Here is a 14135-nt window from a genome sequence, read left to right as displayed (position 1 = left end):
CTCTTCCAACGCGATGTACGGGTGCCACTACTGTACGAATGGACTCCATTCAAAACATCTGTACTCGCACAATGTGGTTCAGAGCTTGAGGTCCAAGATTGGATGTACCTCACTTTCCTTCCTGGGACCTGCAAACATGTTTGAATAAAACCCATGAAACAAATCACCCCTCGTAGTAGCATGTTTTGCACCACCTCGTAGAGACCTTGCACGTGGTCTGGGGATAAACGCAGGTTAGAAGGTAAGAACCTCTCTGGAGGAGAAGACCGAAAGCTCGATCTTGTAGCCGGACCGAATCAGCTCATGGACCCACTTGTCTTGAATCAGGGAGGTCCACGGATCCGGAAGGAAGCAAAGACACCATCCCTCACACCAAATACAGGTGATGGCACCCCTTCAGGCAGAAGAGGGCTAGTCTACAGGTCTGGAAGGACCCGCTCTCGGCATATCGGACCAGGCCCTCTTGGAAACTCCAGAGGAGGTAGTATAGTAGCCATATCATGTGCCGAAGGTGCTGTCAGACAGCACAGAGACTATGGGAGCCGCATCCAGAGAGGCATCACAGACAAACTGCAACCCCTGGACCAAATAGTCCACCAACTGCGCAAAGGCAGGTGGAGACTGTTCCACCTCCAGATCCTGGCGCAAAGGCTTTGCCCATTCGGTAAAATCAGAGACACCAATGCTATGGTGAACATGGGCCAAAGTACCGAACCGACCAAGGTAAACACGTGGCGGACCAAAGTCTCCTCCACCGGAATTATGGTGGATGTATTCAGCCTGGAGACCTGAGAGTCCACCACAGGTGGGACTGCCCACATAGTCAACAGAGACTCCTCAAGGGATACTGTCTATCGAAAACGCAATTGCGTTTAGAACAACTCCACTGACTTGCAACAATTTTGTCACAGTAGGTGGGGAAAAAGGGAATACCTTTGCTGCTTTTGAGGATCTGCGGACCCCAAGGGGACTGGAGAATTTGATGCAGCAGCAACTGCATCCCCAATGTTTAAAATGTCCCACACCAATACAATTAGTGCATCCACCAGTGCCTTTTCATGCACCTATGCAGTAAAAGGAATCATCCTCACTGTCAGAGCACGCGAATTGCACGGACACAGACCCAGTAGAGTCACTATATACCAAGCTCACCCTGAAAATATAACAAGCAGAGGAGGCCGACCTCAGTCCTGCAAGGAGACGCCAGCCAAAAGGTCCACAAAAGGACCACCTATGAAACCCCGTAAAAAGCAAGAGGGTCACCCTCCATAGAGGACATAATAGGACATAGCCCCTTTGAAGGTGGGGGGTTGGGGCTTGCCGTGATGCAGGCAGAGCACCCTTGCCCACACAATAATGGCTGTTACATTTCACTAAACATGAAGCGCCCCCATGACACCACCCGGTTCAAGGGGGCCGCCAGGCTGACCAGATGGCCCAACAGGTCGCAGGCCGTGGCCTAAATTATAGTGGAGGCCCAGCTGCAATTGCCTGCCAGATCCACAGACCACCAAGGGAGAGGGGTTGGGGACACTACATACCACACCGTGGAACCAGGTGGGCACCACTTCAGGCAGACCACCCACCATCTTGGCATGGGGGGGCTAAAGGTATGCTGCGACTCAGGTCATGACCAGGGCTATGCGTCCTCGTGAGATGTTAACTCGCCAGCCAGCCCCTGTCCAGTGGGGCTATGTCGCAGCCAACTCAGTGCGGAGCCAAGGTCGGGTCACAATCGCTGGCCAGACTGGAAGACTGTAATGATCTAGGATATCCACTCTGTCACCCAATCCGGCAGTTGACTGTAGTTCTCACAGGAACCGAATTGATTGTAGAAAACAAAAAAGAAAAAAGATTCAATTTAAAAAAGGTAAAAATGCCAGGACCAGAGATCCCAGCAAGGAACTAGGTCCTTACTCCTGACTAGGCAGATAAAAACTGAAGAGCTAGAGCAGGAAGTGGGAGTACACCACCCTGGGACTGCCCTATTGGCGTAGTTAAACCTTTATCCGCCTAGTGTCCTACACCTGTAGGGGCAGCATTAACCTAAGGGTCAAGAAGATATGGAGCTGTGGCCATCAATGAACGAAAGAGAAACATTTTTTTCTCTGCTGCTAGACACAAGCTCAAAAAATGCTTATAGCCTAAAGTCGTGTGTATGAACAAATAGAACACTACATAGCTTCTAGGAGCAGAAAAAATGCTAACAGCTTTCTTTTGGGACAAAGGTTTTGCATGAATAAATAAAAGCTGGTCATTGTAATTACACCTGTCAGTGATAACTGGTTTGTCTCATCACTGTAACTGTTACATTTTTCAGGACAGCTTGTTCTTTTGAAAACCAACAGACTTATAGTCTGAATCACCAGATGAAAACACAAGAAAAAAAGCCTAAAAAAGAAAACAAATGCAGTCATAACATCTAAGAATTGCAATATAACAAATGTTTGCTTTTGGGTTTAATGCGGCTTGAACCCCTTTCACTGCCAGATCCGTACGCTGTAAGGGCCTAAAGCACTGCTTGCAGCTGGCCAGGTCCATACACCTTATGGACCTCATGTCTCCATCTGCTATAAGCTCATGGTTACTTTAGTGGCCATAAACTTATAGCAAAATTGTTCAGCAGACTCTGCTAAAGAATTCTATAACTCTGATCAGCGGATTACAATCCGCTGATCAGTTATTACCTAAAATGTGACCCCCCCTTTCAATGCCAATGCCTGCCTATCCTTGTCCCTCCAATAAACCTGCTGCCCTGGCCGCTAAAATGCCTCCCCCTCTTCCTCTACCACTGTCACCCACTCCCTAGCACACCTGCCACGCCTCACCATCACCGATCTCTGTGGCTGGAGGCAATAGTCTGCTTCCCCCCCTCTGCCTCTCCCGCTGACAATTGCATCCAGCCACAGTTGTTAAATAAAAAATAACGGCTGTACACCTATCCCCCCCCCCTTTAAAGTGTTTACCAGCCCCCTTTCTTTCTTAATTTAAAAAAAAGAGCCACTGTGATCCCCCTCCTTGCAGCGCCCCCCCCCCCCCACCTCAGGATCCCCAGTATATGCAGCGCTGCAGACTGGCTCTCCCTGCACCCCACCTCGCTGGCTGCAGCTGCTGCCCGGAGATGGGTGTCAGGATGGAGGCAGTGAACATATGTTTACCAGCCCCCTTTCTTTCTTGAATGAACAGAGCGATCAGTACCGATCGCTTCTGTCCAATAATTACTGAAATATAGTAAACACTGTTTACTATATTTCAGTTTGTGAATGAACAGGAGTGTCTATGCAGACTCCTGTCTCGTTCACTACAGTGCAGCTCAGGCTGCAGAGAAAGGGGAAGTCTCCAAGGGGGGAGGTTGAGTGGAAAAAAAAAAACGCATCTCAACAGAAATGAAAAACGGTGGTATACTCGCGCCTAGGTATTATTTATGGTATTTTGGGAAGCAGCAAGTATTCAAGAACACTACCAAGGTAGTGATCTCATAGGTAAATGATGGATGTGTAAATGACCGCGCTCCCCTAATAATTTTCTGTGGCAGTATAAATATAAATGAAAAGTGCCTGTGCAATTTTATAACCAATGCTCATGTAGTAACTTGGTGGGATAAATAAATAATGTATTACTGTGAAATACCGTGATTCCTCTTAAAGTGCAACGTGCTGATAATAAATATATTGTAAAATATGACACTCAAAAAATAGATATAATAGATATAATAAATAAATGTCCAATGCAATCAAGTCCATAAAGTGAATACAAAAAATTGTGCAAAAAACGTGCTCAAAACACTGCCGGTGTGGGGATGAAAGTGCTGCGTGCCGGTGATCCTTGGGTTCTCACTCTGTGCCCAGGGGTAAGGTAGCACACTTACCGGAAGGTGTGGATTCCAATGGCATACGCCAAAAGGAATCGAAATCGCTTTGTCTGCTGCTCCTGTATATCGATAGGTGGGTGGACGGTCTCCTTATGGATATAGGTAAGCGTTCCGTTCCATAAACATATGTTTACCAGCCCCCTTTCTTTCTTGAATGAACAGAGCGATCAGTACCGATCGCTTCTGTCCAATAATTACTGAAATATAGTAAACATTGTTTACTATATTTCAGTTTGTGAATGAACAGGAGTGTCTATGCAGACTCCTGTCTCGTTCACTACAGTGCAGCTCAGGCTGCAGAGAAAGGGGAAGTCTCCAAGGGGGGAGGTTGAGTGGAAAAAAAAAAAACGCAGCTCAACAGAAAATTTGCCACCTCCCCAACCGCAAGTCTAAACAAGGCCCAGGGCCTCATTCACGTGGGGCATACTACAACAAGGCTGTGTTTAGCTTTACAGGGATGCACAAGTGTTCCGTGCATCCTCATGCACGCAGTCGCGTCAATGTCAATTGAAATACAGTGGCTGCAGGGGAATGCACAGGTGTTCTGTGCATTCCTGGGTAGGCAGGCAGTCTAATTCATATAAATTGGGACACAGCTGATGTATGGGCACAGTCACTTCTCCCAACTTGACATCCATGTGGGTGCATGTCCCTGAATACTGTCTGCCTTTGGGGCCATGCACCTATACCCGAACCAATGTAATATTTGTCCTTACAGCAGCTGCATCCCAATTAACATGAATAGGACTACCTGTGAATCCCTGTGCGGGTAAACACGGCTTTTCATATAGCGCTCAATGGGAGAAAGCTTTAGTACACCCCAGGTGAACAAGGATTTAGCAGGAATTTTTGTAAAGTAGGTTGCGTTTTGTATGCCAATAAGGATTTTAGTATTTTTTTGCATTAAACTAACTATGGTGCCCCTGTAGTAACACCTTTTTATTCTACTGGTCATTAAACTTTTAGATTTAGTAGGAATTGAGTAGGAATTTTTGACATTTTCTGTATTTGTATGTGCTAATAATGATTTGAGTGTATTTTTTTTTTTTAAATATTGATTTGATAATCATTTGTGCAAATATCATGGGGCAATAAAAATCAGTAGCACCTTCTTTTTATTCTACTGGTCATGTGCTTTCAGAAAATATATGGTTTGGGGGGATATTTTACAATCTCTGAAAGCTATAAGTGAAAAATTAAAACTTCCAGATTTTTAGAGAAATGTGGTTATTTACAGTTTTGCGTACGTTCAGTTTTCACCATTTCGTAAAAAGGCACAATTTAAAATATGTTATTTATTAACTCAATACAGGTTAAACTTTTATATTTAGTAGGAATTTAGCAGGCATTTGTAACATTTGCTGTTTGTATGTGCTAATAATGATTTTAGTAAAATTGGATTGCACTCACAAATTGTAAAGATAAGGCAAGCAAAATTCTCATCCTTCTCCAGTGCAACTGAAGGCCGTGGCCAGCCATAACCAGGCTGGAACGCAAGCCGACCTGGAGAGCGTGTCCAACCGGCGTCTGGCCGTGATGACGTCACACAATGGGCGGAAACAGTTGCACTGCGCTCTCCCTCTGCACTTCAGCCGTGTTAGGCTGACATCTCTGGACAACTCATCCCAAGACCTACTCCATTTTTTGGAGTATCAGAGCTGCCTGCCCACAGAGCTACTACACACAGACCAGTCATTCAGTCCACCAGGATATAGCAAGAAGCGGACCCAGACACATCCATGGCATCCATAGGATTATCATCAGGCGTATCCGGAGGAGGATGAGAATTTTGATTGCCTTCTCTTTACCAGCGCGTCTGCCAGAGGGTCCCGAGACCATGCCACAAACCTCTGCATCTTCCCGCTGAGATGAGGGGCCAACAGGTCCACCTCGGGCACAACTGATGACACACCTCCGGATGAAGTGACCATTCCCCCTGGTCCAATGCCTGTTGACTGAGGTAATCCGCCTGCCAATTTTCTACTCCCGGAATGTGTACAGCAGAGATGGCTGGAACAAAACGTTCTGCCCACCTTAGAATGCCGGCTACTTCCCGAGCTGCCAGGACATTTCTTGTGCCCCTTTGGTGATTGACATAGGCCACAGGCGTGACATTGTCCGATTGAATTCGCACAGGACACCCGAGGACGATCCGTCCAATAATCCAGACAAAGTGATCGCTTAGAGCTCCAGTACATTGATCGGCAGTCTGGACTCTTCCAGTGTCAAGCCCCCCTGAGTAGAGTCTTTTCAGAGGATGCCTCCCCACCCAGACAGGGGGAGAAAGGTTTTGCCCTGGCAAAGAGCCGGAGAATGAAGCAACCAGATCAAGGACCCTCTCGTACCCTGGGTCAGCCGGATCATATCTATAGACTGTGGATTCTTGTCCCATTTGACCAGAATCTCTATATACAGAGAGCTCGTGTGGAACTGTGCAAATGGAACCGCCTCAAAGGCAGACACAATCAGGCTCAGCACCCACATGCAAGTCCAAAGGGATGACCATCTGCTGGGCAACAGAAGTTGAATTGCTTTCTGGAGTTTTTCCAGAGAAAGAAACACTCTGGCTTAGATCGAGCCCAGAGTCAGACCCAGATAGTCCAGATTTGTGGATGGAACCAGAGCAGACTTCTGTAGATTCAGGATCCAACCAAACTCCCTCAGAGTTCGCAGAGTAATCTCCAAGTTGTCCACCAGAGCAGTCAGAGACTCCACTCACAGCAGAAGAACGTCCAGGTATGCCAAAACACTTTTGTGAAGCCCCGAGGAGTGGCGGTGAGACCAGTGGTGTATTTAGGTTTTGTGCTGCCCTAGGCCTGACTAAACTTGTGCACCCCCTAATTTAAATATAACTCACCCCTTCCTGTAAAGGCCACACCCCTTTCCTGTTTATGACCCGCCCTGTCATCTCTAAACCACAGACCACAACCACAGTCTATCAGTGCCCATCAGTGCAGCCTCATCAGTTACCATTAGTTCAGCCACATCAGTGCCCATCAGTGCTGCCTTATTAGTGATTTGCCTCCTGGACCCTGCCCTCCAGCCCAATTCGCCCTATAAGACTGGCACTATACTAAAAGTGTAGCACAAGCCGGCGAGGACCCCTTTCGTGCGGGATCTGGGAGGAGGCTGTTTTTTTTTTTTTTTCGTGTGGGGTGCAGCTTTTTTGCTGCCCCCCCTGCAAAGTGCCGCCCTAGGCCTGGGCCTTGTAGGCCTAGGCCAAGATACAGCACTGGGTGAGACCACAGGGTAATGCCACAAACTGATAATGCTCCCCTCTCACGGCAAAGCGGAGGAAGCAATGGTGACCAACACATGTTGGAATGTGAAGGTAAGCGTCCTAGATGTCAATAGAAGCAAGAAGATCTCTCTGATGCAGGGATGCCACTACCATGAAAATGGACTTTATTCAGGCACTTCTGCACCCGCACAAAGCAGTTTAGAGTCTTGAGGTCCAGAATTGAATGCACATTGCGCTCCCTTCCTGGGGACTGTAAACAGGTTTGAATAAAACCCCTAAAAACGACCACTGCTGAGACAGACAGCCTCACAATCAGAGGAGCCGCATGCAAAGAGGCATCAGAGACAAACTGAAGCCCCTGGACCAACTGGTCCGTCACCTCAGCAAAGGCAGGGGGTAAGCTGCTCCCCTTCCAGGTCCCGGCGTAAAAGCTTGGCCCACTCGGTCAGAGTTTGCAACACCAAGGCAATAATAAAAAGTGGCCTAAGTGCTGAACCAGCCACATTAACACTTTAATATCTTCCTGCCTGCGCTAAAGCCAAAAGAAAAAACATTTTAAAATATATTTCTGTACCAATAAAACATTTTTCTATATACATTTTCTATGTATTAGTTTGATCTTTCTTGCTGCCTCAAAGCCCTTGGGAGCATCCTTTTTTGTTTTTCTGTCTAAAGTTTCAGGGCGAGCAGCACTCTCTTTACCCATGTGAGTGGATACCGTTCATCACAGGGGCTCTTTACCATGTAACCAGCTGTGTCCAATCACAGCTGATCACAGTGTAAACAGGATTTGCTGGTTATCGGCAATCCTCTTCTCACGCTAACAGCGGGTGAGGAGAGGAAAGCCGATAACTGACAAATCCACACAGGGGACATCTATACTGATAATCAAGGCACTGATCATCAGTGTCCTGATTATCAGTGCAGCCCCAACAGTGCCCACAAATGCTACCAATAAGTACACATCAGTGCTGCCCATAAGTGCCGCCCATTATTGCAGCCTCATCAGTGCAGCATAGTCAGCACGCATCAGTTAAGGAGAAGAATTATTTAGAAAATTTTATAAAAGAAACAAAGAAAATCTTTTTTTTTTTAAATTTCGATATTTTTTCATTTGTTTAGCAAAAAATAAAAAACCCAGCTGTGATGAAATACCACCAAAAGAAAGCAGTCTCAAAAAAAAGAAAAATATGATAAAAATTGTTTGGGTAGTGTTGCATGTCTGCACAATTGTCATTCAAAATGCGACAGCACTAAAAGCTGAAAATTGGCCTGGGCAGGAAGGGGGCGAAAGTGCCCAGTAGGCAAGTGGTTAAGGGGGGGCTTGTCTTTTTACATGTAAAATATCTGCTTAATGTAAATATTATCACTGTGTGTTTAAAAGCAGTCATTGATTATATGGAACACCCACAATGTTCCGGGTAGCCAGAGATCATATGATCTAGACTGCCTAGGTTTAAGGTCACAAGAGTTGCATTCATGCAAAACAAATGTACTTTTTCACTTAAAACTGGGATTTGATTTGGCTTGTTTATTCCTGGGAAGTGAGTATTGTGCATACATCCACTTTATGATCCATAATTCTACTAACATAAGGATGTCTGATTTGACTATATTTTCATATTCATAAAGTGCTCTAATTGACAAGAATATTTGACTAGTAATACAATATGCATAAAAGCTGGCATTACACAAAGAGGTAGATTTGAAAACTATACAGTCTAGTCATTACTAGCATTACCTTAGGGATATTAGAATTTACTTACCTCATCGCTTTCTACAAGATTTTCAAACTGTTTAAAGAAGAAAATAAGAATAAAAAATGTTTAACCTGGGTTTTTATTTTTTATTTTTTTTGAGTATTTATAGCAGTCTTTTTTTCTGCAGACACTAACCTCAATAGTAAAATGCTCTCCTCTTGAACAGTTTCTGAAGTATTTTGATCTGCAAGAAAACACAAACATTTTAATTTAAAACACAGTGATTTAAGAAAAAAACCTTTACAAACAAACATTTCAAACATACCTGCTATTTGCAGTGGTTTTGCACAGAGCAGCCCCGATTCTCCTCTTCTAGGGTCCCTCGCCGACGCTTCTGGCTCCTCCCCCCCAGTGGCTTTAGGTCATGATACAGGAAGTTGACCAGCTCATCTCATTAGCACACACCCTGCATTATCTACCCTCAGCAGGTCAACTCCTTCCTGTGTCATGACCTAAAGTCTGTCCAGGAAGTAGGACAGAAGTAATGGAGCAGTGTTTTTAAACAGCCATGAAAACAGTGAGGTAAGCGTGTGTAGAATAAATAGAAAGCAGTTTTATTTTTTTAAAACTACATTAATGCTATATTGATACATAGGGGAACTGAATTGGAAGTGAACTTCGCCTTTAACCACTTGCCGACCGCTCACATTGAGCCTACTGCGGCAAAGTGGTTTGTTATCATCCAGCAGCGTAGACCTACGTCGCTGGACTCCTCCCCTTGTGGGCGCCGCACACGCGCCGCCGGAGGCTCGCTCCCGCTTTATTCAGTCACAGCGGGAGTCGGGCCAGAGGAGGGGCGGCAGTGATCACCGCCGCTCTTCCCCGATCGTCGGGGAATCGAGTGTGGAGATCCGCCCGCTTGTGTAAACAAAGCGGGCGGATCTCCTAAGTGACAGGCAGGGACAGATTGCAGGATTCAGCATAGCTGAACCTGCGATCTGTGCCTGTGTCACACAGTCCCCTCCCCCCACACACGTCAGTAAGCACCAGGCATACATTAACCCCTTGATCACCAATAAAAGTTAACCCCTTCCCTGCCAGTGTCATTTTTACAGTAACAGTGCATATTTATAGCACTGATTACTGTACTAATGTCACTGGTACCCCCAAAAGTGTCAAAAATGTCAGTCAAGGGTCCGATCTGTCCGCCGCAATGTCGCAGTCCCGAAAAAACATTGCAGATCACCGACAGATCGCCACCTTTATTAAAAAAAAAAAAACAATAAATACATTTTGGCCTAAATATATGACAAAAATTGAATATATTGGATATTTTTGAACTGTCAAAAGTAGAAACTGTCAATTTTTTCGCAAAATTTTCGCTTTTTTATTAATATCGCAAAAAAAGAAAAGCGCAGAGGTGATCAAATACCACCAAAAGGAAGCTCTGTTTGTGGGGAAAAAAAGAAGTACGTAAATTTCATTTGGGTACAGGGTTGCATGACCGCACAATTGTCAGTTAAAGTGGCGCAGTGCCAAGTTGCAAAAAGTGGCCTGGACGTAAAGCAGGAAAATCCTCCGGTGGTAAAGTGGTTAAGGTAAAACCGCTTCTCTTCCAGTTTTTTTTTTTTTATATATAAATTTTTATTGGTTTTCAAAAGCATAACAAAACAGCTAGATAACCAGGTAGTTCAGTCGCAGACGGATATAGCAATGAATGTAGTACAATTATGAATAGGATAACAAACAAGGCAGAGCTAATCAATTATTGTTCATGTAAGTGAAATTGAGCATTCAAGTGAATTTGAACAATCCACCGCATAGACTTGACATGTAAGTTCCATACTTTTGACAACTAGGGTTTACCTGCACAGTCATTTATTTATGTATATGTCCCCACGCTCGGGCACCCCATCAGGGATCTACATCTGTGCCCCAGCGTGGGGCGGCATAAGATATGCATAGGAGTATATCATTTCTGAAAGAGGCAGAATGACCAGTTGTTTTGCATTCCATATAGACCAAGGTAGCAACAGGTCGTTCATACGACCCTTCTCATGGTATTTAAGTGCTAACGTACATGCGTAGGTGTAATGTGTGTTAGTGGGATCTATGACCTCCTGAATTGTTGGGGATGATGCTTGTTTCCACTTTCTCGTTATAGTAAGTCTGGCAGCTAAGAGGATGTGTGTCATGTTGTGTCTTTAGCTTTTGGGGAAATCCCCTATTCCAAGGGATAGAAGTGCCAATCCCGGGATTGGTTCGATGTGTGTGTGTGTTGGACAGGAGTTGAAAAATTGACCTCCAGGAGTGTATTATAGGGCATTCTCTAACAGTTTCAATGAATGGCGGCTTGTTTTTTTTAAACTTCCTCCCACTAAAATGATTTTTTCCCTATACTAGGGTCACCAGTAAGGTATTTGTATATCTCTATCATAGCAATAGGTAAATTCCTTACTAGATTATTACTGCAATCACTTTTTGGTGTGTTGAAGTTATTACGTATTGCACTTTATTACTTTGTTATTTTACAGCTTACAATATATCTCCTGGCATATGAGCCGTCGTATTTACTTTCCCACTGCATTGGACTATGTGCTGTGCTTCTGAACGGTCTGGTTTTTTTTTTCCTGAATGACCATTATGTTTGGACATTAATGGCAGGTCTGCTTTTTCCAACCAGTCACTGTGTGGGTGTAGTGATGACCTGTCAGGTCCACTACTCCATTTCCATAAATATCTTATCTGCACTATCTAGTGCACTTCTCATTTTTATTTATATATCCCAAGGTGTAGTACTCTACCAGAGGTGGAGACCCTGATTAAATAGTACTCCAACTTTTAAATTCACTACTGGATTGATCCACTCATTTCCCTACAGCTGGCAAGGAACTGATTTTTAAAAACAGCAACTTCTACAATGGCTGTATTATCTCAGGAAAAGGAGGTTTGCCAAAATCATTGCAATGATTCCTCCTGTATTGAATTGTGTCGTAACTGTGCTGTCTACCCTCATGTTGTAAAGTGCTGCGCAAAATGTTGGCGCAATATAAATCCTGTATAATATTAATTGAAATGTTATAACATTTTCCTGCAAAACAATAGTATATAAAACACCTATTTGAAGTCTCTTTCAACCTAGTCACGACACAAAAGCTGCAATGCAAAATTCATGACAGAACCTTGAATTATTGAGAAGGAAAAACGGAAAAGCAAAGATATTTTAATAAACGTCACAAAACTGCTGTGAATTACTGAATGAAGAAGTAGGGGGATAAGGTCATTAACGTGCTTCACATTAAACCTCAACCTGAGCAAATACAACGCTTTCTGAAAAACTGGCTAATGAACCAGTACGGGGTTAGGGAACATTCAGAAAGAACCACATTAATTAATAAAAGCTTTTCATGAATCATTTATGTGTTTTGGTCTGAGCTGCAGATAGATATTTTACTAGCTCAGTAAAATATGTAACCAATGACAGTTTTACTATTCAAAACAAATGCACAGCTGACAATTGGAATGACTGCACAGCCGAGAAATGGGGTAGCTGCCCAGCCGAGAAATGGGGTAGCTGCCCAGCCGAGAAATGGGGTAGCTGCCCAGCCGAGAAATGGGGTAGCTGCCCAGCCAGGAAATGGGGTAGCTGCCCAGCCGAAAAATGGGGTAGCTGCCCAGCCGAGAAATGGGGTACCTGCCCAGCCGAGAAATGGGGTAGCTGCTGTTGGTACTTAATGAATAAAATGTACTGACAGAAGCTTAGTGATAGAGGATAACATACTAGATTAAGGGCCAATCTATACTTCTGAATGTGTGCTGGATATGTTGATGTGCATTACATTGAGTGTGACCTTTTATTTTCAATGGGTTCCCAACACATGTCCATGGTCCAAAAAGCACCTGCCTCATTTCCCACGTGTGGGGTCAGTTTCAGTGTGATTTGTAAAAAGATTCTGGTACGATTTCATTCAGTAGTTCAGGTGAGAATTTTGAAAGTGTATGACACTGGAAAACAGGGCTGCCACTAGAAATCCTGGGGCCCTATACAGCCTACCTGACAGACCCCCCCCCCCCCCCTCCACTGAAAATATCAAAATTATTTTATCACCCCTCCACCAATCCCTCTTCCTAGCAGAAATCCCTCCCAATCACCCCTCACAGCGCAACCCCCCAAATCCCTCCACAAATTCACAACCCCATCCCCATGCAGAGTGCAGGGGTCAGGAATGCATTACGTACAGAGTGCAGGGGTCAGGAATACGTTCAGGAGAATGCTAGATACAGAATGCAGGGTTCTGGAGTGCAATATGCTCAGGGTTGAGGAGAGTGTTAGATAGGGAGTAGTGCCTTACTAAGCTGACCAAGATTATCCATAGATGCAAATGTTAGACAGGGAGCAGTGCCATACCAAGTTGACCAAGATTCTCCATTGAGGCCAATGTTAAAAATCGGGAGTAGTGCTATACCAAGGTGACCAAGATTCTCCATTGAGGCCAATGTTAAAAATCGGGAGTAGTGCTATACCAAGGTGACCAAGATTCTCCATTGAGGACAATGTTAAAAATCGGGAATAGTGCTATACCAAGGTGACCAAGATTTCCCATTGAGGCCAGTGTTAAAAATTGGGAGTAGTGCCATATAAAGCTGTACATAGTAGCGAATGTACGTAAATGTCTCTGTACTGCACCTCTTCCCAGCTGCTACAACCTCTGCAAAACACACACCTCTCCTCTGCCCTTATCTTCCCCATAGGTCCCCCATCTTCCACATGATTTCCTTTCTAAAATACCTTTCTGTTGCTGGCTGCCATATCTTCCTTCTCCTTCTTCCCTATGCACGTGTTGCTTGACACAGGGGGCGGGTCTGAGTAGCAGTCCCGCCCATTACCGACATCAAAGCATGAATTTGACAGGTCCAGTCTCTCATTGTGGCTGCATAGTGCACACCCTGGCTTGTTAGCCAATCCCTGGCTGTTCTAAATGTTCCCACTGCTGCAGGTCCTTCTGAGCTAGAAGGTAACATTTATCACCAGAATTATGCCGGACAAAGCCTCTGTACAGCGGGACAGTCCTGCCCAGGTTGGGAGGTATGCTGTCATCCTACTGATCTTCCTGCTGTCCGGGCCCCCCTATGTGCCGGGGCCCCATACAGTAGTACTGGCTGTACCCCCCTGATGGCGGCCCTGACTGGAAATCATACCTAGATTCATTTTTCAAACCGCACTGAAATTACACTAAAAATGGATATCAGTAACTAGTATCAGTGAGTACTTGAGAAAAAGGATCGGTACTCATACTCAGTCCTAAGAAAAAAAAAAAAACTG

The 14135-nt window shown here is 44.8% G+C and overlaps 1 protein-coding gene across 2 annotated transcripts in view; it reads right to left on the bottom strand.

The window, feature by feature from the left end:
- The window catches only part of AP1AR (adaptor related protein complex 1 associated regulatory protein), a 98226-nt gene that overhangs the window by 57432 nt on the left and 26659 nt on the right, over positions 1–14135 (bottom strand). For both annotated transcript variants that reach the window (XM_082254463.1, XM_082254464.1), the window contains exons 2-3: positions 9008–9056; positions 8879–8905 (exon numbers count right to left, since the gene is read on the bottom strand). In XM_082254463.1, the coding sequence (XP_082110589.1) occupies positions 8879–8905; positions 9008–9056 (76 nt within the window). The remainder of the gene's footprint in view (positions 1–8878; positions 8906–9007; positions 9057–14135) is intronic.

Source organism: Pelophylax lessonae, assembly GCF_965119305.1.
Source record: "Pelophylax lessonae genome assembly, chromosome: 1".
In the NCBI taxonomy this organism is placed as follows: domain Eukaryota; kingdom Metazoa; phylum Chordata; class Amphibia; order Anura; family Ranidae; genus Pelophylax; species Pelophylax lessonae.
The sequence above is the reverse complement of the archived record's forward strand: the minus strand, read 5'-3'. Positions and strand labels throughout refer to the sequence as shown.